Source organism: Bufo gargarizans, chromosome 1, assembly GCF_014858855.1.
Source record: "Bufo gargarizans isolate SCDJY-AF-19 chromosome 1, ASM1485885v1, whole genome shotgun sequence".
NCBI classification, from domain to species: domain Eukaryota; kingdom Metazoa; phylum Chordata; class Amphibia; order Anura; family Bufonidae; genus Bufo; species Bufo gargarizans.
This window is the reverse complement of record NC_058080.1, coordinates 428,645,898-428,668,408: the sequence shown is the minus strand read 5'-3', so window position 1 is coordinate 428,668,408 and position 22,511 is coordinate 428,645,898. Positions and strand designations below refer to the sequence as shown.

Sequence of the window (22,511 nt, the reverse complement as noted above, 5' to 3'; positions counted from 1 at the left end):
ATCTCCTTCCCATAAAGAGTTAATAAACGTTAATCAGAAAGTTATGTGTACCCCAAAATGGCGACATTAAAAACTACAACTTGTCCCGCAAAAAACAAGCCTTCATAAAATTATATAGACGGAAAAATAAAAAAGTTATAGTTCTTGGAAGGCGACAATGAATAAGGGAAGAAAAACGCTTGGTCAGTAAGGCCCAAAACAGGCTGGTCACTAAGGGGTTAAATGGGTTTTCCGAGACTTTAATACTGATGACCTATCCTTTGAATAGGTCATCAGTATCTGATCGACACCCGGGACCCCCACCGATCATCTGTTTGAAAAGGCACCAGCGCTCGCAGTAGCGCCACGGCCTTCTCTCAGCTTTCCATTGGCTATGTGACGACACATTTCTCAGTGACGTGGCCTAGGCGCAGCTCAGCCCCGGAGCGTGATACCAAGTACAGCTACTATGCAATGTAGGGCGCTGTGATTGGTAGGCACAGAGAAGGCCGTAGCGCTCACAGGAGTGCCAATGCCTTAGTTCTCAGACAGCTGATCGGTGGATGTCGGACCCCCAGCGATCAGTATTAAAGTCTTGGAAAATCCTTTTAAGGATTTTTTTTTTATTCATTACTATAAAAGACTCATATTTGCATCTCCTCCTCGTTGACCTGCCTTCCTTTTTCTGCTATAAGGATACATGCAATGCATAATGAGCTCATGTAATGTAGAGTAATGGTTGTTTGGTCAGTCAGTTCTCAGACCTCCAGTAACATGCAATTTCAGCTCAGCCAAGCAAACATGTGTCCAGTTGGATCTTCAGTCAAGGCTGTTCCAGGCACCATAAATGATCAGTAGGTCCTCTCCTGATCTCTGGCATTCTCATAGAGAATGGACGGAGCAGCAGTGTACATGCTTGACCTGGCGCCCATGGCACCCTTGTTCTGATGATTATTGGGGTTCAAGTGGTTGGGCAGTTACTTACCTGCTGTGGATAGTGAATACATTTGTATTATGGGAAAAAAAATAAATAAATTAAAACGATTTTTCACACGCTTGTTTGCAGTAACTGATGTTAGCTTTGCTAATGTGTTGTTGTACCACGGCTAATGGGTTTTATAATAAAAAGAAATGTTTAATGTCCATTAATCTAATACACTTACTCACTACTCTTTTTTTTCCCCAGAATATGAAGTTTCTCAGGAAATAGGCGTCTCTTACTTTCCAGTCCTCCATCTTGCACAAACCCAGTTCACGGATTACGAGGATACAGCACACACATAAAAGACATGTCTATTGGACTAAAGCAAGTATTCAACAAAGACAAAACTTTCCGACCTAAGAGAAAGTTTGATCCTGGCACACAAAGGTTTGAACTACATAAACGTGCACAAGCTTCTTTAAGTTCGGGAGTTGACTTGAAAGCCACAGTTCAGCTGCCCAGTGGAGAAGACCTCAATGACTGGGTGGCTGTTCACGTGGTGGACTTCTTCAATAGGATTAACCTCATCTATGGTACCATATGTGACTTTTGCACAGAAAGGACATGTCCCGTTATGTCTGGAGGTGCAAAATATGAATATAGATGGCAGGATGACATGAAATACAAGAAGCCGACTGCCTTACCAGCACCTCAGTATATGAACCTACTCATGGATTGGATTGAAGTACAAATTAACAATGAGGATATATTCCCTACAAGTGTGGGTAAGTTGAAACATTTCAAGGAAGTGCCGTTTAGAAAGTAACCATTCTTTCAAGGGACAATGTCTTGTGTTTTTTGCTGGTGTCTGTGCAAATGGTTAAGGGCTCTTTCACACTTGCGTTGTCCGGATCCGGCGTGTACTCCACTTGCCGGAATTACACGCCGGATCCGGAAAAACGCAAGTGAACTGAAAGCATTTGAAGACGGATCCGTCTTCAAAATGCGTTCAGTGTTACTATGGCAGCCAGGACGCTATTAAAGTCCTGGTTGCCATAGTAGTAGTGGGGAGCAGGGGAGCAGTATACTTACAGTCCGTGCGGCACCCGGGGCGCTCCAGAATGACGTCAGAGCGCCCCATGCGCATGGATGACAGGCCATGCGATCACGTCATCCATGCGCGTGGGGCGCCCTGACGTCACTCTGGAGCGCCCTGGGAGCCGCACGGACTGTAAGTATACAGCTCCCTACTACACTTTACCATGGCTGCCAGGACTTTAGCGTCCCGGCAGCCATGGTAACCATTCAGAAAAAGCTAAACGTCGGATCCGGCAATGCGCCGAAACGACGTTTAGCTTAAGGCCGGATCAATGCCTTTCAATGGGCATTAATTCCGGATCGGGCCTTGCGGCAAGTCTTCAGGATTTTTGGCCGGAGCAAAAAGCGCAGCATGCTGCAGTATTTTCTCCGGCCAAAAAACGTTCCGTTCCGGAACTGAAGACATCCTGATGCATCCTGAACGGATTTCTCTCCATTCAGAATGCATTAGGATAAAACTGATCAGGATTCTTCCGGCATAGAGCCCCGACGACGGAACTCTATGCCGGAAGAAAAGAACGCAAGTGTGAAAGAGCCCTTATTAGACCTAAATAACTGAAATCTGGGCATAAATGTGTAGGCATTGCAATGTCATTGGTACGCTTCTGAAAGAGGTAAATCATCTTGAGTTCTGTTCTGTATTTTTTTTTGTCTACTTTTAATAATCAGTTCTGGATTTTTATAACTCCTACTGAAGTGTCTTTTGTATCCAAAATTTGCCAGGCGGCTTTACATCAGGACAGATAGGGGTACGTGCACACAGTCAGGTTTCCTGATACAGTTTTGGAAGCTCAAATTAGGAGTGGATCATAAAATGGCCAAAAGTATAAAGGATAGATACTATTTCTCTTCTTTTTTTATTTCCCTCCTGGTTTTGGCTCCCAGAACTGCATCAGGTAACCTGACTGCGTGGCCGTACCCTTCTTGTCCTAAATAACTGATAGTTGTACACGGGGGAGATGTTATCAGTGATTGATAGCATTCTCTGTGTAAGTGTGTATACATAGATAGCTGTCAGTCACTGATAGTTGGATTAATAGCATTCTCTTTGTGGCGTACATACAGGGGTTGCAGGGTTGCAGTGGACCCCCCTGGCCCCTGCAGTCAGTGGCTGCTTAGATGGAGACCCGACTGCAGGGGCCAGGGGGGTCCACTGGCGGCCGGGTCCCCTGAAGTGCCGGGCCCGGTCGCAACTGCGACCCCTGTATGTACGCCACTGTTTGTGCCGCCCCCCTCCCCAGACAACCAAATGTCTGACAGCTGATGGAGTTTAGGCTGAGGGCTGACACCTGATGTCTGACCCCTGACAGCTGATGGAGTTTAGGCTGAGGGCTGACACCTGATGTCTGACCCCTGACAGCTGATGGAGTATAGGCAGAGGGCTGACACCTGATGTCTGACCCCTGACAGCTGATGGAGTTTAGGCTGAGGGCTGACACCTGATGTCTGACCCCTGACAGCTGATGGAGTTTAGGCTGAGGGCTGACACCTGATGTCTGACCCCTGACAGCTGATGGAGTTTAGGCTGAGGGCTGACACCTGATGTCTGACCCCTGACAGCTGATGGAGTATAGGCTGAGGGCTGACACCTGATGTCTGACCCCTGACGGCTGATGGAGTTTAGGCTGAGGGCTGACCGTACCCCACAGTCACGTACCCCTATTCCCTCATAATCATTTTACACTTTTTGGCATAGTCTTTATAGACTATAGGGAGTCAGTACATACCACGATATCCCCACCATACCTGCACAACTTAACCTCCTACCCCAGCTTCTCCTATATAATAAAATCCCTCTGTGCCTGCGCTGTGTCCGTTTGTGTGTGCCGAAGTTAAATGCGCGATGTGCCAAGTTGAATGCGCATACACGATGTGCTGATTTAAATGCACAATGCACTGGCCAATAGGATCGCAGCGCAGCACACAGCTGTCCTCCCACATCAGCGCGCTGCTGGCTAATATAAACACATCGCACCTCAGGGCTCCTGAACCGCCCACAGCATCAGCACTGTCCTACACGCCACCGGTACCGCCCACAATTGCGTCAGCCAATAAACACAGGGTGCACCACACGCCGCTTGTACCGCCCACAGCAGCGCTCCATTATTGTGGTGTGCTGTGTCAGTTTGAGCGCCACCATTAAATGAAACAGAAGCGCCCCCATTACAGTCCTTTCAGATACAGCAGATGCTGCTGCCATAAGTATTAGCCACTAGTTGCTGCCAGTGGTCTCAGCACCACCAGTCAGTGCCAGCCATCTCAGCCATCAGTGATTGCCACCAGTAACAGTGCCAGCAGTCTCGGCACCACCAGTCAGTGCCAGCCATCTCAGCCATCAGTGATTGCCACCAGTAACAGTGCCAGCAGTCTCGGCACCACCAGTCAGTGCCAGCCGCCTCAGCCACCGTGCCCGCAGTCTCAGCCACCAGTCAGTGTCAGTCGTCTTAGCCACCAGTCAACGATCAACACCGCCCCCACATGCCGTCCGCACCGGCCAAACCACGAGCTCCGGCCGTGCCACGCCGCCCGCGCAGTCCATGAAACGCAGTGTGATGATTGCTCTTGGCAGCGGTCAATTCTAGCACCCGTTTTTGTAACGTCTATGTAATGTAATGTCTAGTTCATTAAATTTGCCTTTGCTGTGACTTCTTCCATACACCTCTCCTCACTTACATTCACGTCTCTTGCTAGCCTTCCCCCACCACAGTGGGCCTGGACAGTGCTATACTATAGATTACACAAGGCAGGCAGCACTGGGGACTTTCCTAGTAATTTACAGTTGCTTGGTTTCCTTGTTTTCTAGGGGGAGGGGACATAGGACATGTAGCAGAACTGCAGTAATCAGCTCAGCCACTCTCCAGGCTGTCTGTACTGGTGATGTGTGTCCTTGGGGTAGCTGTATTTCCCTTCATGAACACTGCTCATCTAAAGTGGATTTGCAGCATCATTATGATTTCAATTCCTTACTGACTGTAGTCACATAATGGAATGACTACAGTTCAGTAGACTTCTGGTCAGGAAGGAATTCACATCATCATAAATGATGATGCTGCGAATCCACTTCAGATGAGCAGTGTTCATAACGGGAAATACAACTACCACAAGTAGCGCATTTTAAACTACAATATAAACCTCTTTGCTAATTGAGCAGATGATTATTCAGAAAAAAGCGTTCCTTCCTGACAATCGCCTTCTCGTCAGCGGAGGAGACAGCGATCTCCTCCACAGTATGGGGAGCAGTGATCGCTAATGCCATCGCTCGTCCCCATACACAATCATTGTTTGCCGTCAGCAGAGGCTGTTTACACGCCACAATCTGTTGCCTGTGACTACATGAACAATCTTATTACCTGATGAGCGAGCATTTTGCTCATTCAACGGGTAATCAGCGGCACCTTTACACACTAACGAGCGTTCCTATGAACACTTTTTATATATAATCTGTAAAGGGGCCATAAGAGTGAGCTTTGAGTCAACCTATCCCTCAGAGAGTGCAGATCTAGGATGGGGAGAGGAGCAGGACAGGGTCTTCCTACTGAGTAAACACTTCCCCCACATCTGACACAAAGCCATACATGGGTTAACTGAACATATGGAGAAGAGCAGTAAATCCAGGAAGACCTTGATTGTTTATAGGATTTAGACCTGCAGTGAGCTGATGACAAGCGCAAGCGCTTCCAGGGTCATTTCAGAGCAGCGCGCTGCCACTGTGCTCCTGAAAGGGCTGCCATTGTTCCCTGCATTCATTATCTAGTGTTTCCACGGCTTCATTAATGGGCATCCTTTACATGCCCATTGTATGATAAATGTGATGCCCCTCAGTAGACGTGTTAGATGTTATTCTTTTGCTTATACCACATAATGACTGGCATACGTTACATACGTGTTTTGTACCAAAATGATGGTGCATGTGTTGTTACATTTTCGATCTCTTCTACTGTTGAGGCAGGAGTGAAAAGTGTAGAAAACTGCAGGTATGACATATAGATATTGCTGTGAATTCCTCCATGGTTGTGTAATAGGTGATGGAAATCTGCATGGAAAATCTGCAGTAGCTACATTACTCGTGCAGGAAAAAGCAGATATTTCCTTTTTTTTTTATATATATATATATATATAATGCATGTTAAGATGTGAGGCGGAGCCCTAATGTAGTTACTTCTTGAGGGCTTCTGCACGTGGTCATATCCGTTTTGCGGTCCACAAATCATGGGTCTGCAAAATGCGGATGTAGTTGGTGTGCATCTCGTGATTTTCATGGGATCCACTGTAAAAAAGCCTACTTTTGTCCACAAAACAGATTTTTTTTTTTTTGCAAAGCCATAGAAGTAAATGGATCCATGTGCGATCTGCAAAAAATGCGGATTGGACACGGAACAAAAATACGGTGTGCATGAGGCCTGACCCTCAAGCTTTCTGCGATTACATTTCTGTTAATAAGGTCCAGTACGTCAAGAAGGATCCAATTAAAAACTCCTCTGCGCCGCAATCTCCGACTTTTCCCCGCTCACGCCAGGTCTAACAAAAGTGGATGTGGCAGGGAAGGAGATTGGCTGCTAGGACCCTCTCATTCACCATTTTCTATGCTTGGTTTAGGCATAGAAAATAGTCTAAATGTAAGACAGCTAGGAAGAAGTGGCCGGCGCCTCTACATAACTCCGGTGGATCCACCACCAGCTATAGGGGATATTAAAGGGAACCTGTCACCAGGATTTTGGGTATAGAGCTGAGGACATGGGTTACTAGATGGCCGCTAGCACATCCGCATTACCCAGTCCCCATAGCTCTGTGTGCTTTTATTGTGTAAAAAAAACGATTTGATACATATGCAATTTAACCTGAGATGAGTCCTTCCCCTGACTCATCTCACGTCCAGGACTCATCTCAGGTTAATTTTCACATGTATTCAAATCGTTTTTTTTACACAATAAAAGCACACAGAGCTATAGGGGCTGGGTATTGCGGATGTGCTAGCGGCCATCTAGCATCCCATGTCCTCAGCTCTATACACAAAATGCCAGTCTTAATAAATGACGCCCTCAGTCTTTATTATTACAATTTCTACATGTGTACAACGGTATACAACGGGACCATTACTTTCCTATTTAGGGCTTATAACAGTAAATCACGGACAGCACACGTATCCACTGATTTTATTAACAGCCTTGTTTTTCTGCCAAACTTGGGTCAGTGGAAAAACAATGGACGCATGCACTAGTTTGGTCCATGTTGCGGACCGAAGATGTCAATTGAAGTCTATAGGTCCCAGTGACACAACGTGGATGGGATCTGGGACCGTTGTTAGGAGGTGCTCTTTAATACCAGTCTTCTACAGTATATAGAATATGGATGACACAGAGGGTAAAAAACAGAAACGTGTAACAAAAATGGACATCTTCATGGATAAAATACAGTTTTCTTACTGACCAATGGACACGGAGGTGTGAATAAGGCCGTACTTTAGCCTCCTTTCAGGACTGTGTACTGAATCTGGGAATCTCTTGCCCAGATGATCACAGTCTGTCTTTGGTACAGTTGGTACAGACACAATGCGTCTGACACAATTACCACTTTCAGCTATTGTGAATGGTGCAACCAGATGGTCCACACAGGCCATTAGCCGAGGCCTAATTCTGATGGTGCGCTGGGTCATTAAAGAACTAGCAGATGTTACACGGGTCAAGAAACAATCTCAGCTGAATATTAATCATGCAGTGAAATAATTCTACAAAAATGTAAATTCATTTGTATCTGAGTAACTATGAGTATAGAGAAGCCCCAGATAGGCCTTCAGGATACCTTTAGTTTATTTCTACCCTTAGTTTTTAGTCAGACAACATATTCACGTCTCATGAGAAATGTCTGTAAAAAAGAACCCGCTGAGTAGCGGTGGGATTAATATGACGTCCGAAGCCTGGAGGCACATTAGTACTCCTCCTCACAGGCTTTATTACTGAGGTGTTTGTGTGCTCTTAGGTTCTCTCTCTTTCACCGTGGTTTTAGATACAAATGCTGGGTAGTTTCTGACAGCCTGAAGGAGGAAGCCACAGACACAGGCTCCAATTGATGTGTATTTTTGGAGCTTTGCATGTGTTGTGTGCAGACCTAAGTGATATTATAGGGCTCGTTGTCTAGTTATTTCATTATTATGTTGTAGTTACTGCTCATAATGGGTTGGGTACATTAGGAAATTTATATTACACACTACAGTGTATAGTATAAAGCACGCGATCCTAAGGCTGGGTTTTTTCCCATCTGTTTAAGGCTACTTTCACACTAGCGTTTTAGTTTTACAGGTATTGAGTTCCGTCATAGGGGACAAAACCGGAATAAAACGCTTCAGTTTTGTCCCCATTCATTGCCAATGAACTGAACAGAGCAGAATGCTCCAAAATGCATTCCGTTCCGTTTAGTTGCGTTCCCATATCATGTTCTAGTTTGCTTTCCATCCTGGTATGTGGAGCAAGACGGATACGTTTTCTCTGCCACAATAGAAAACGGATCCGTCCTCCTTTGACTTTCAATGGAGTTCATGAGGGAGCCGTCTTGGCTATGTTACAGATAATACAACCAGATCCGTTCATGACGGATGCAGATTGTTGTATTATCAGTAACTGAAGCGTTTTTGCTGAACCCTGCCGATCCAACAAAAACGCAAGTGTGAAAGTAGCCTAACGTATACAAAAAATAGTTAACGGATGCCTTGGACTGATGTCATACAGTGGCATTCGTTCACCATAGCGTTCCATTGTAAAAAAAAAGTATATGTTAACGGATACATTTTTTACCAGGATACAAAAGTGTGGTGTTCTACTCTAAACGGATGACAAAAACGTGATGTGAACCCTCCCTTAGAGAGGACCAGTGAGCTCTACTGACATGTCTGTTTTAGGAAATACATGCAAGAACGGCACAAAGCAGATGTATAGGGATACGCTGCTCCATAATGGGTGTTTCATGGGGAAAACAAGGATTTACTAAAAAAAAGACATGATCCAGTGGATACTCTTTAAAGGGAACCTGTCACCGAGAAAATGTATATTAAACCGCCAGCAGTACCTTATTGCAGCCTGTAGCATGATTATAAAGGTGTCTGTATTTTCTGTGCAATGCGCCAAAAGTCTGAAAAAAGACTTTTATTCAACTGGGTGCGCTATGTAAATGATAGTCTTGAAGTCAAGGGGACAACAGCTTTCGCGCCTGAAGTCAAGCGCGCCCGGCCCCCTTCCTTGTCCCCTTTGTGTTTGATTGATAGGAATTCCAATTCCTTCACCACTGGACGCTCAAACATAGTCTTGCGCGTGCGCTGTGTCCCTGCAGTGTCGGCGCCTGCGCACTGTTCCACTCCGCTGTGAGGTAGGCTCAATGATAAGGCACTCGCACATGAGAACCTGCGCATGCGCGATACCCAATCAATACTTTTGTACCAGTTTCGATACGATACCGGGATTTCCATTTTTTCGATACTGTGCTGCGCAGTCTAGTATCACAGAACTTGGAGCACGCTGCTGTCAGCGCACTTGAAGTTCCCTCAGCAGCACAGGGGAGAAGGAAGCAGTCTCTCCCTCCCCCCTGTGCTGCTGCTGCCAATGAGGAGAGACGAGAGGAGGAGGGGCGGGCGCTCTGCGCCACCAATGAAAGTTAACTTCTAATACAAATACAGGAGGCGGCAGAATCACATAGCCGGCACCCTGCCTATATGACAGGGCACTGCGATCACCCACAGTTAACCCCTCAGTTGCCGCATCTGAGGGGTTAACTGCCGCTGATCTGCAGCTCCCTGTCAGAGGAATGGTGCCGGCTATGTGATTCTGCTGGGACCGGCTCCTGTATTGAAGGTTAACGGTCACTGGTGGCGCAGTGCACCCTCCCCCCGCCTCTCCAGTATTAAAAACATTGGTGGTCCAGTGCACCCTTCCCCAGTATTAAAAACATTGGAGGTGCAGTGCGCCCCCCGCCCCAGTATTAAAATCATTGGTGGCAGTGGCCACAGGGTCCCCTCCCCTCCTCTTCATTGGTGGTACAGTGGCAGTTGTGATCGGAGCCCCAGCAGAGTAATCTTGGGGCTCAAATCGGTTGCGCTACTGAAGCCCTGGCTGCCATGATAATCTCCCTGCTGCTGTGTGCACTATGCACGGGGAAGCAGGGAGAGTGTGAGGTCCTATTCACCCTGATAGAGCTCTACTAGGGTGAATAGGACAAGTGATGAAAAGATACCAGGTTCTAGCCCCTAAGTGGGAAATAGTTATTAAATAAACAGTAAAAAAAATTTCTAAAGTAAAATAAAACACCAAAATATTAACTATAAATCACCCCTTCCCAATTTTACATATGAAATATATAAACAATAAATAAACATATTACATATCGCCACGTCCGAAAAGTCCAAACTATTAAAATATTTTAAAATCTTTACATATCGCCACGTCCGAAAAGTCCAAACTATTAAAATATTTTAAAAATCTCCTATGTGGTGAATGCCAGAACAGAAAAAAATTAAATAAAAACTGCGCGATCCGCCATTTTTTGGTCACCTTGTCCCCCCCCAAAAATAGGATCAGACTGTTCTATTATGGTATGAAAGCACAATGAAATTCCAGCACTCACGATTTTGGTAGCTAAAATCTTCGTCTTTTATTCAGGCAGTAGACATATAAACAGGACATCCACCCACAAGTGCAGCAACCTTGACGCGTTTCGAACAGTAGTTCTTAGTCGTACGTTCTATTATGGGCCGGACGTTCCATAAAATGCGGAACGCACGTGGCTTTTTTTGGTGTTTTATTTTTTTCGTGTGGTATCGAGTATCGCAATACTTTTTTATGGTATCGAAACCGAATGAAAATTTTGGTATCGAAACAACCCTACATTTAACACCATTAAGCAGTATTAAATTGTTCCATCTCCAACCACAGATTGAGGGATGTGGCTGGATATAAGATGTGACTCTGCCAGACCTGAGGTTACAGTCATATGGGCTTGTAAGCCTTTTAAATTACTGTGGGTAAATTAGGGCTAATGGTACTTATAATACCAGTGGAAATAAAATGGTATGGGGTATGTGTGTATGGGGGGCCCTCCTAATAGGTTTCCTCTTTTACCTGGAGTGCTTTATACAGTATAAGGGCTTGTCGACGCGACCGTGTGAAGCCCGTGCCTGTGCTGTGGACCAGCACCGTCTGTGGGGCAGGTGCATGGGGATCGCTGACCCATTCACTTGAATGGGTCCGCGATCCTTCCTTTCCACAAAAAGATAGAGCAAGTTCTATCTTTTTTGTGGTGCGGAAGCACGGAAAGAAACCCCATAGTGTTCTGTTCCGTTCTTCCGTTCCGCATGTCCGGATTTGCGGACCCATTGAAATGAATGTGTCCGCATCCGTGATGCGGAATGGCCACGGAACGGTGCCCATATATTGCGGATCGGTAAATGCGGTCCGCAATACAGCAACGGGCATCACACATTAGTGTGAACGAGCTAGGCCTCTTGCACGTGAATGTTTTCATTTCAATGGATCCGCAAAAAAAACGGACCCATTCATTTCAATTAGTCAGCAAAAAATGTATGTCCGTTCCTTAGCCCCGCAAAAAAAATACATGTCTTATTCTTGTCCGTTTTAGGCATGGTTACAATGGATCCGCCCAAAAAAAATGGTGCATACGTGTCATCCGTTTTTTTTGCGGACCCCAAAACACATATGATCGTGTGCATGTAGCCTTAGTTTGATGAGCTTTGCAAAATGAAAGCTGGAATCTGATTGGTCGCTATGGGCAACTAAGGCTACTTTCATTAGCGTTTTTTTGCGAATCCGTCACGGATCTGCAAAAATGCTTGCGTTTCAATAATGCAACCGCATGTATCCGTCATGAATGGATCTGGTTGTATTATGTCATGGTGATCCGTCATGAACACCATTGAAAATCAATGGGGAACGGATGCGTTTTCTATTGTGTCAGAGAAAACGGATCTGTCCCCATTGACTTACATTGTATGTCAGGACGGATCCGTCTTACTCCATACCAAATCGCAGACAGAAAAACGCTGCTTGAAACTGAACGGAATGCATTTTGGAGCACTCTGTTTTGTTCAGTTCAGTTTTGTCCCCATTGACAATGAATGGGGACAAAACTGAAGCGTTTTCCTCTGCCATTGAGATCTTATGACGGAACTCAATAGCGGAATTGAAAACGCAGATGTTAAAGTAGCCTACGCCAGTTTTCCTTTGCACCAGTTTGATAAATGACCGCATTGTCTGAATCATTTTGATATTAGCATTTTCTGGTCTGATATGAATCAGTTTATCCTTGCTAGCCCTCAAATCTAGATAGATTATTGTCTACAGTCTCATAATATACATACATTGAAGTCATTAACCTTTTAGTGGCCACCAATACGCCAGTCACTAAGGTGTCTTAGGCAAGAATGCCGCCTTTTTAGGCTCCATTCAGACGTCCACACTTTGGGTCCGGATCCGTTCCGCATTAATGCGTAACGGGCGCGGACCTATTAATTTTGTGTGCTATTCGCATCTCCAGTCCGCGGCCCCGAACTTCCGGTCCACGGCTCCGCAAAAATATGGAACATGTCCTATTCTTGTCCGCAGATGCAGACAAGAATAGGCATTTCTATTGGGGTGCCGGCCCGGTGTTTTGCGGATCCGCAAAACACTGCGGACGTGTGAATGGACCCTTACGGCGCCCAGTCTAAGTGCTGCATGGGTCTCCCATGTAGCAGGGGCTCAGCACTCACATGAGACTTGGGCTTCTGCAGTCCAGGGCGTTTAACCCCTTAGATGACAAGGACTAAGCGGTTACAGAGGTCTCCCATCAGCACCCCATGAACAAGATCATGGGATGCCAATGTCTTGGCATGGCAGCCTAGGGCCTAATGACGGCTGCAGGCCTTCCATCAATGCACTCCAGGCGCAGACAATAATACATTGCATCTCCTATTAAAGTCCCCTTGTGGGACTAGTAAATAGTTTAAAGCAAAGTTTCAATAAATTAAAAAACATGTTTTCCATTGAAAAGAAAGGTTTTCAATGGAAAAAATTGTTAAAATAAAATCTCCTCCACACATTTGGTATCGCCATGTCTGTAATGACCCACACTACACATGACATTATCATGTAATTTATCCTGTATGTGAACACCGTAAAAAAATAAAATAAAGTTGCTGTTTTTGCTTATTCGCCACTGAAAAATGAAATAAAAAGCGATCAAAACGTATGACAAAATAATACCAATGAAAGTACAAGCTGTCCTGCAAAAATCAAGTCTTCACACATGGGTCTTTGGATGCAAAAACATTTTTTTAAAGGGGTTTTATTGTGCAAAGGTAGTAAAACGGGAAAAAAGTTATATGTATTTGGTATCGCCATAATCATACTGACCCAGAGAATACAGCTATCACGTTATTTATGCCGCAAAATTTACGGTATAATGTAAAAACTCAATGACGTTATTGCTTTTCATTACCCCCCCCCCCCCCCCTTCCCCCAGGAAGATTTATTAAAAGTTAAACAGTGAGTTATTTGTACCCCAAAATGGCGCCATTAAAAACTACAACTTGTCCTGCAAAAAAACAAGCCTTCATACATCTACATAGACGGAAAAATAAAGAAATTATAGCTCTTGAAATGCAACAAGGAAAGAAATTGTGTGGTCGCTAAAGTCCAAAACAGGCTGGTCACCAAGGGGTTAATTGGCATCACTTGGGCGCCTGTGTTCAGATAAAGAAAATGTAATTGCAGGTTGCAAGCACTTGCTTGTGGTTACATTGTTTGCCATCTTTCAGGGGTTAAAGATTCGCCCCAAAAGTCCTTCCTGCTGTGTCCCCAGGAGGCGTATGAAGCCAGCAGCTTACTCTGTGCTTTGGGCACACGTGTGCCCCATGACCACAGGAGTGGTGCTTATAGCCGGAACAGCTTACGTCACATTATCTTATGTGGAAGCAGGAATAGCAGGGCTCATTGCCGACTGCTACTAGAAGGGGAACATAGCTGGAATAGAATCATGACTAAATGCCTTAACTGGTAGACATGGACTATATACAGGTCCTTCTAAAAAAATTAGCATATTGTGATAAAGTTTATTATTTTCTGTAATGTACTGATAAACATTAGACTTTCATATATTTTAGATTCATTACACACCAACTGAAGTAGTTCAAGCCTTTTATTGTTTTAATATTGATGATTTTGGCATACAGCTCATGAAAACCCAAAATTCCTATCTAAAAAAATTTGCATATTTCATCCGACCAATAAAAGAAAAGTGTTTTTAACACAAAAAAAGTCAACCTTCAAATAATTATGTTCAGTTCTGCACTCAATACTTGGTCGGGAATCCTTTTGCAGAAATGACTGCTTCAATGCGGCGTGGCATGGAGGTAATCAGCCTGTGGCACTGCTGAGGTGTTATGGAGGCCCAGGATGCTTCGATAGCGGCCTTAAGCTCATCCAGAGTGTTGGGTCTTGCGTCTCTCAACTTTCTCTTCCCAATATCCCACAGATTCTCTATGGGGTTCAGGTCAGGAGAGTTGGCAGGCCAATTGAGCACAGTAATACCATGGTCAGTAAACCATTTACCAGTGGTTTTGGCACTGTGAGCAGGTGCCAGGTCGTGCTGAAAAATGAAATCTTCATCTCCATAAAGCTTTTCAGCAGATGGAAGCATGAAGTGCTCCAAAATCTCCTGATAGCTAGCTGCGTTGACCCTGCCCTTGATAAAACACAGTGGGCCAACACCAGCAGCTGACATGGCACCCCAGACCATCACTGACTGTGGGTACTTGACACTGGACTTCAGGCATTTTGGCATTTCCCTCTCCCCAGTCTTCCTCCAGATTCTGGCACCTTGATTTCCGAATTACATGCAACAGTCCAGTTCTGCTTCTCTGTAGCCCAGGTCAGGCGCTTCTGCCGCTGTTTCTGGTTCAAAAGTGGCTTGACCTGGGGAATGCGGCACCTGTAGCCCATTTTCTGCACACGCCTGTACACGGTGGCTCTGGATGTTTCTACTCCAGACTCAGTCCACTGCTTCCGCAGGTCCCCCAAGGTCTGGAATCGGTCCTTCTCCACAATCTTCCTCAGGGTCCGGTCACCTCTTCTCGTTGTGCAGCGTTTTCTGCCACACTTTTTCCTTCCCACAGACTTCCCACTGAGGTGCCTTGATACAGCACTCTGGGAACAGCCTATTCGTTCAGAAATTTCTTTCTGTGTCTTACCCTCTTGCTTGAGGGTGTCAATGATGGCCTTCTGGACAGCAGTCAGGTCGGCAGTCTTACCCATGATTGCGGTTTTGAGTAATGAACCAGGCTGGGAGTTTTTAAAAGCCTCAGGAATCCTTTGCAGGTGTTTAGAGGTAATTAGTTGATTCAGATGATTAGGTTAATAGCTCGTTTAGAGAACCTTTTCATGATATGCTAATTTTTTGAGATAGGAATTTGGGGTTTTCATGAGCTGTATGCCAAAATCATCAATATTAAAACGATAAAAGGCTTGAACTACTTCAGTTGGTGTGTAATGAATCTAAAATATATGAAAGTCTAATGTTTATCAGTACATTACAGAAAATAATGAACTTTATCACAATATGCTAACTTTTTTAGAAGGACCTGTATATTGTGTACAGGACATTGCCTATATCGCTGATTATAGTCCAGAGCTATAGAGCTCCATTCTCTCCCTGCTGGATCAGTGTCTGCACACAGACACAGCTGTATAAAATCTGCACCTGACACACTTTGGCCTCTTTCACACTGGCGTCGCGTTTGAGGGCCGGGCAAGATGCGGGTGCGTTGCGGGAAAATGTGTGATTTTTCCGCGCGAGTGCAAAGCGTTTTAATGCGTTTTGCACGCGCTTGAGAAAAATCGGCAGGTTTGTTACCCAGACCCGAACCCGGACTTCTTCACAGAAGTTCGGAATTGGGTTAGGTGTAGGGCTGCAACGATTAATCCATGTAATCGATAACTGGATTCGTTGCCGACGAATCCAGTTATCGAATAATCGTCCGATTTGTTGCTATGCGGGTGGGCGGTGTACTTTAAATCACTGCATTTTTATTTTACCTTACAATGACGCTCCAGTAACAGGCAGAGCGGACGCCGGCGTAATGTCACTTACTCATGTGACGCGCCTGCTCCGCCTCCTTCATTCATAAAGTGGGCGGAGCAGGTGCGTCACGTGAGTGAGTGACGTTACGCCGCCGTCCGCTATGCCTGTTACTGGAAGGTCATTGTAAGGTAAAATAAAGATGCGCTGACGCTGAGTAAAAGTTACTGCCGGATTAGTCTGCTGTGAGCAGCGGGGCCGGGGCTGTTTTGGGGAGGGGGATCTGTGTATGGCACTGCTATGGGGAGGGGAATCTGTGCACTGTTATGGGGAAAGGGATCTGCACTGTTATGGGGAAAGGGATCTGTGCACTGTTATGCCCATAACAGTGCACATATCCCCTTCCCCATAACAGTGCCCAGATCCCCCTCCCCATAACAGTGCACAGATCCTCCTCTCCATAACAGTGCCACCCACAGATCCCCCTCTCCATAACAGTGCCACCCACAGATCCCCTCCATAACAGTGCCACCCACAGGACCCCTCCATAACAGTGCCACCCACAGGACCCCTCCATAACAGTGCCACCCACAGGACCCCTCCATAACAGTGCCACCCACAGGACCCCTCCATAACAGTGCCACCTACAGGACCCTTCCATATCAGTGCCACCCACAGGACCCCTCCATAACAGTGCCACCCACAGGACCCCTCCATAACAGTGCCACCCACAGGACCCCTCCATAACAGTGCCACCCACAGGACCCCTCCATAACAGTGCCACCCACAGATCCCCTCCATAACAGTGCCACCCACAGATCCCCCCATAACAGCGCCACCCACAGATCCCCCCCCATAACAGCGCCATCCACAGATCCCCCATAACAGTGCCATCCACAGATCCCCCCCCATAACAGCGCCATCCACAGATCCCCCATAACAGTGCCATCCACAGATCCCCCCCATAACAGCGCCATCCACAGATCTCCCTATAACAGCGCCATCCACAGATCCCCCATAATAGTGTCATCCACAGATCCCCCATAACAGTGGATCTCCTCTTCTTTCTACTTTCTTCAGGACCTGGCTAAAGTACCTGTGGTGACGTCACTGCGATCATCACATGGTCCATCGTCATGGTGATGGACCATGTGATGAGCGCACACATGGTCCGTCACCATGGTGATGGACCATGTGATGAGCGCAGTGAAGTCATCAAAGGTCCTTTAGCCAGGTCCTGAAGAAAGTAGAAAGAAGAGGAGATCCGCTACACGACCAAGTGGATGGGGTGAGTTAAATTTGTTTATTATTTTTAACGCCTCAATGGACATTTTACTAAGCATTCTGTATTAAGAATGCTATTATTTTCCCTTACAACCATGTTATAAGGGAAAATAATAAAGATCGGGTCCCCATCCCGATCGTCTCCTAGCAACCGTGCGTGAAAATTGCACCGCATCCGCACTTGCTTGCGGATGCTTGCGATTTTAACGCAGCTTCATTCACTTCTATGGGGCCAGGGCTGCGGGAAAAACGCAGAATATAGAACATGCTGACTGATGCATGAAAAAAAAAAGGCTCATGTACACAGACCCATTGAAATGAATGGGTCAGGATTCAGTGCGGGTGCTATGCGTTGCAGCCATGCGGAAAACTCACTTGTGTGAAAGGGGTCTCTTTCAGGTTGTCACTGTGTGATCAGTATTTGTAAGCCAAAACCAGGAGTGGAACCTACAGAGAAAAGGTATAGAAATATTTTGGACCACTCCTGTTTTTTTCTCACAAATACTGAGCATATGAAAGAGCTCTGAGGCCTCTTTCACACGACCGTTTTTTTTTGTTTTTTTTCATTTACAGGCAGTTTTTTGCGTTCCATATGCGGTCTGTATCCGGAACCATTCATTTCAATGGTTCCGCAAAAAAAAAAAAGGAATGTACTCCGTATGCATTCTGTTTCCATTTTTCCGTTCCGTTGAAAGATAGAACATGTCCTATTATTGCCTGCAAATCACGTTCCGTGGCTCTATTCAAGTCAATGGGTCTGCAAAACAAAAAAGCTGAACACATACGGAAATGCATCTGTATGTCTTCCGTATCTGTTCCGTTTTTGCGGAACCACCTATTGAAAATGTTATGCCCAGACCAATTTTTTCCATGTAATTACTGTATACTGTATATGGCATACTGAAAAACGGAACGGAAACACAACGGAAACGGAACAACGGATCCGTGAAAAACTGATTGCAAAACACTGAAAAAGCCATACGGTCGTGTGAAGGAGGCCTAAGGCTGCCTTCACATGGATGCGAGTGAACGAACATAAGATCCACACAAATTTCTATGTGGATTTCTGGACCATATCCACTAAAATCTGCAATTTCTAATAGTGGTTTTTGGTGCGGTTTTGCCACAGATCTCACCCTTCATTGGAAAAGGGTGAAATCCGCCACTAAAACCGCAAACATAATTAACATGCTGTGGATTTAGAAATCTGCAATGGAGGTCAATTTCCACACAAAAAAAATCAGCAAAAATGTACATGAAATTTGTGTAATCTCAGACACATTGCTGGTACTGTACTACGGTACAGTCTTTCTGCAGGGAATCAGCACAGAAAAAAAGCACGTGTTCCGCAACGTGTGCAGTTGGCCTAACGGAGCCTTCACATGCTGAAGATTTTCTTTCAGAACTTCCCATGACTGAAAATCAGTTCCAAAACATAGGACATGTCTTATCTCTTACAGAGCAAAGGCATGAATCGGAAGGCCCCGGAAACACTCAAAAGAGCCTCCGTGGGCTTTTGGGTCTGTGCCTCTGCTTTGCAAAAGATAGGACATGGCCTATCTGTCACTGTATCCTGTGGATTGCAGACCCATTGAAGTCAGTGCCCATATATTGTGGACCCACTGTTTGCTGTCCACAATACATTCGTATGCATGAGCCCTAAGGGTGCTGCTGACCAGACTCGGAGCGTTTCTTCTCTCCTGCATAGGCTACATCTACACCTAGAACTAGACTTTGTTATATTCTACAACAGGCATGGCCAACCTGCGGCTCTCCAGCTGTTGTAAAACTGCAACTCCCACCATGCCCTGCTGTAGGCTGCTAGCTGTAGGCAGTCTGGGCATGCTGGGAGTTGTAGTTTTGCAACAGCTGGAGAGCCTCAGGTTGGCCATCCCTGTTCTACAACAAAAAAAAAGATGTGAAATTGTTGTCATGGCCTAAGAGATTTCCCTCTTCCCCCACAGTTTGTGTCTAAAATTATGCTAATGTCTGCCAAAAATGTTCATTCTTACTTTTCGGACACCTTGTACATCTACAGTTGTGTTTTTAAAATGCATCTTTGCTATTTGATGATTATCAGGTTTTTGGCATTGGTATGGCTTCACATTCGCCGCAGCTGTTCCAGAAGAACGGCATGCAATCACTGATGGATGAGACGTGACAGACCCCCTTGTCTATAGTTTCTGACATAATCTGTGATGGAGGCTCCTAACAGAGTCACAGGAGCGCCGCTGCCTTCTCAAACAGCTGATCGGCGAGGGTCCCGGGCTTCTGACCCCCACCAATCAGATACTGATGACCTATCCTGAGGACAGGTCATCCCTATCAAAATCCCGGAAAACCCCTTTAATCTGTACAAAAGCATTGATCTAAGGAAATCCAAAAATAGAGGCATGCAGCCCTTTAACATCATGCTGCCTAGGTTCTTCTTCAGCTACAAAGGACCGACTTCCGCTTCATGCCCTCATCCGTCTCTGTTGTTTTGAGTATTTCATCATTCTACAAATCTCAGCATGCCTACAATTATCATCCTAACAGACGAGCAAGGTTCCTTTCATTCTTTCAGCACTTGTAATGACACATGCATTGCTACCAAGTTTATACTCGCTCATCTGGTCGGCTACACATAAGATGGAGTCAGCATACCAGACAAGGTTCTAACGTCTGTCTGATTTAGGTATCATAGGGGCACATTTAATAGGTCCTGTGCTGGTGGTGGATCCGCTGAAGTTATAAAGAGGCGCCAGCCTCTACATAACTTCGGCGCATCCAGTGTCCGCTTCTGAGCGGTCTTATATTTATACATTTATACCATTTTCTACACCTAAACAGGAGTAGAAAATGATGAATGAGACACACAATTTCAGACCTGGGATGAGCGGAGCGAAGTCACAGATAGCGGCACAACTAACCATTGTGCCGCCATCTGAGCCTGAAATACGCCTAATTTAGTCGTATATCAGTATAGTAAATGACCTCCAAGGTTTGTTATGTCATTTGCTCCGAACAGTCCATGCAACTCCTGTCTTAATAATAGTAAGCATTTCAGCCACCTAATGTTTGTATACAAGTTAATTAACCCCTTAAGGACCCTGCCATATTTCACCTTAAAGGGGTTCTGCAGTTAGTTTAAACTGATGATCTATCCTCTGGACAGATCATCAGCATCTGATCGGCGGGGGTCCGACAACCGGGACCCCCGCCGATCAGCTGTTTGAGAAGACAGCGGCGCTCCAGCAGCCCCGCGGCCTTCTCACTGTTTACCGCTGGCCCAGTGACGTCACGACTAGTATCACTGGCCTGGGCGCGGCTAAGCTCTGTTCACTTGAATGGAGCTTAGCCCTGCCCAGGCCAGATCAAATGTGCATACGCCTTTTTGATCCCTTGGTGTTGTACTTTTAGTGATGTAAGGTGACAAAAAAATGGTTTATTTAGCACAGTTTTTTTTTTGTTTGTTTTTTATGGTGTTCATCTGAGCGGTTAGGTCATGTGATATGTTTATAGAGCCGGTCAATACGGACGCGGCAATATCTAATATGTCTATTAGGCAATACCTTTTTTCTTTTTTTACTTTATTTGGGGAAAATTACGTTTTGTATATTTGTTTTACTTGAAACTTTTAATTTTTGGGGGAGAAAACTTTATTTTTTCAACTTTTTTTCACTTTATTTTTTGTCCCACTTTAGGACTTCAACTTTTGGGGGTCTGATCACCTTTACAATGCATTCGAATACTTCTGTATTGGAATGCATTGGCTGTATGAGTAATACAGTGTGTATTACTCATACAGCTTCCTGCCTGTGAGATCCAGGGGGCTGGATCTCACAGGCTCTCCACCAGAAGGCAGCCCCGATGCCTAAGGAAGGCAACCTGCTGCCTTCCATGCCATCGAGTCCCCGTCACAGCAGCACGGGGACCCGATAGCAGCGCCAATCCCCGCCCAACATCGCACGTGCCGTGGTCAGCGCTATCAGTTACTGCCAGACCGCTACCGTTGATCGGGCGGGCAGAGCTCCTGCAACCGCCTGATCCCCATAAAGTACATGTACGTCATGGGTCTTTAAGTCCCGCAAAGAAATGACATACATGTACGTCATGGGTTCTTAAGGGGTTAAAGAGGAATTCTATCTAAAAGCAAAATATCATATAAGTGGGGTCCCCCCATTTCCCTTGGCTGTTTCCATATTTCCCATTGTGTTATATACAAACTACTCCTAAGCCTACACGCACACGAAAGTGTTTTGTTTCCGCGTCCGTTCCGTTGTTTTTGCGGCTAGGATGCAGACCCATTCATTTCAACAGGTCCGCAAGAAATGCGGACAGCACGCCGTGTGCTATCCGCATCCGTATGTCCATTCTGTAGCCCCACAAAAAAAAATAGAACATGTCCTATTCTTGTCCGTTTTGTGGTAGTATTACAAAGTGGAAGGGTTTTTCGGAACCACAACATCTCAGCCATGAAGTGGAGACCACATAGACCCATCACAGTCGCCAAGTGCTGAGGAGCAGAGTACATAGGAGTCACCAGTGCCCTGCTGACTATAACTGCAAGGCTCCAAACCTACTCTGACATTAATATCACCACAAACACTGTTCTACGGAAGCTTCATGGCATGGGTTTCCCTGGCCACGTAGCTGCATGCAACCTTACATCACCAAGCACAATGCCAAGCCTTAGATGGAGTGGTGTAAAGCACACCACCCCAGGAGCCTGAAGCAGTGGAAACATGTTCTGTAGAAGGATGAGTCACATTTCTCTATGCTGTAGTCTGAGTTTGGTGAATGGAAGTTACCTGCCTGACTGCGTTGTGCCTACTGTACGTTTTGGTGGAGAAGGCATAATGCTATGGGGTTTTATTTCGGGGGTTGTCCTAGGATCTTTAGTTCCAGTGAATGGAATCTCAATGCTTCAGCATACCAAGACATTTTAGAGAATTGTATGCTTCCAACTTTGAGGGAACAGTTGTGGTAAATTCTTGTTGAACTGTGCCTCTGTTTTGTAAGCTCAGTTATTTGTGTAAGGACTAGAGCCTTGTACGTGGAGCCTGTACACATACAGTTGGCTTCCGATGGAACGTGCCATCATTTTGTTTGTTGGATTTGGACAGAATGTGACAAAACAGATCTATATCTGAGGCATATGTACTTCTATGGCAGCCGTTTTACATAATGGAGA

At 45.6% G+C, this 22,511-nt stretch overlaps 1 protein-coding gene across 1 annotated transcript in view; it reads left to right on the top strand.

Moving 5' to 3' along the window:
- MOB3B (MOB kinase activator 3B) overlaps nt 1–22,511 on the top strand; it is a 100,497-nt gene that overhangs the window by 15,066 nt on the left and 62,920 nt on the right. The window contains exon 2 of the mRNA XM_044286629.1: nt 1,166–1,686. Coding sequence (XP_044142564.1) covers nt 1,269–1,686 — 418 coding nt within the window. The 5' untranslated portion in view covers nt 1,166–1,268. The remainder of the gene's footprint in view (nt 1–1,165; nt 1,687–22,511) is intronic.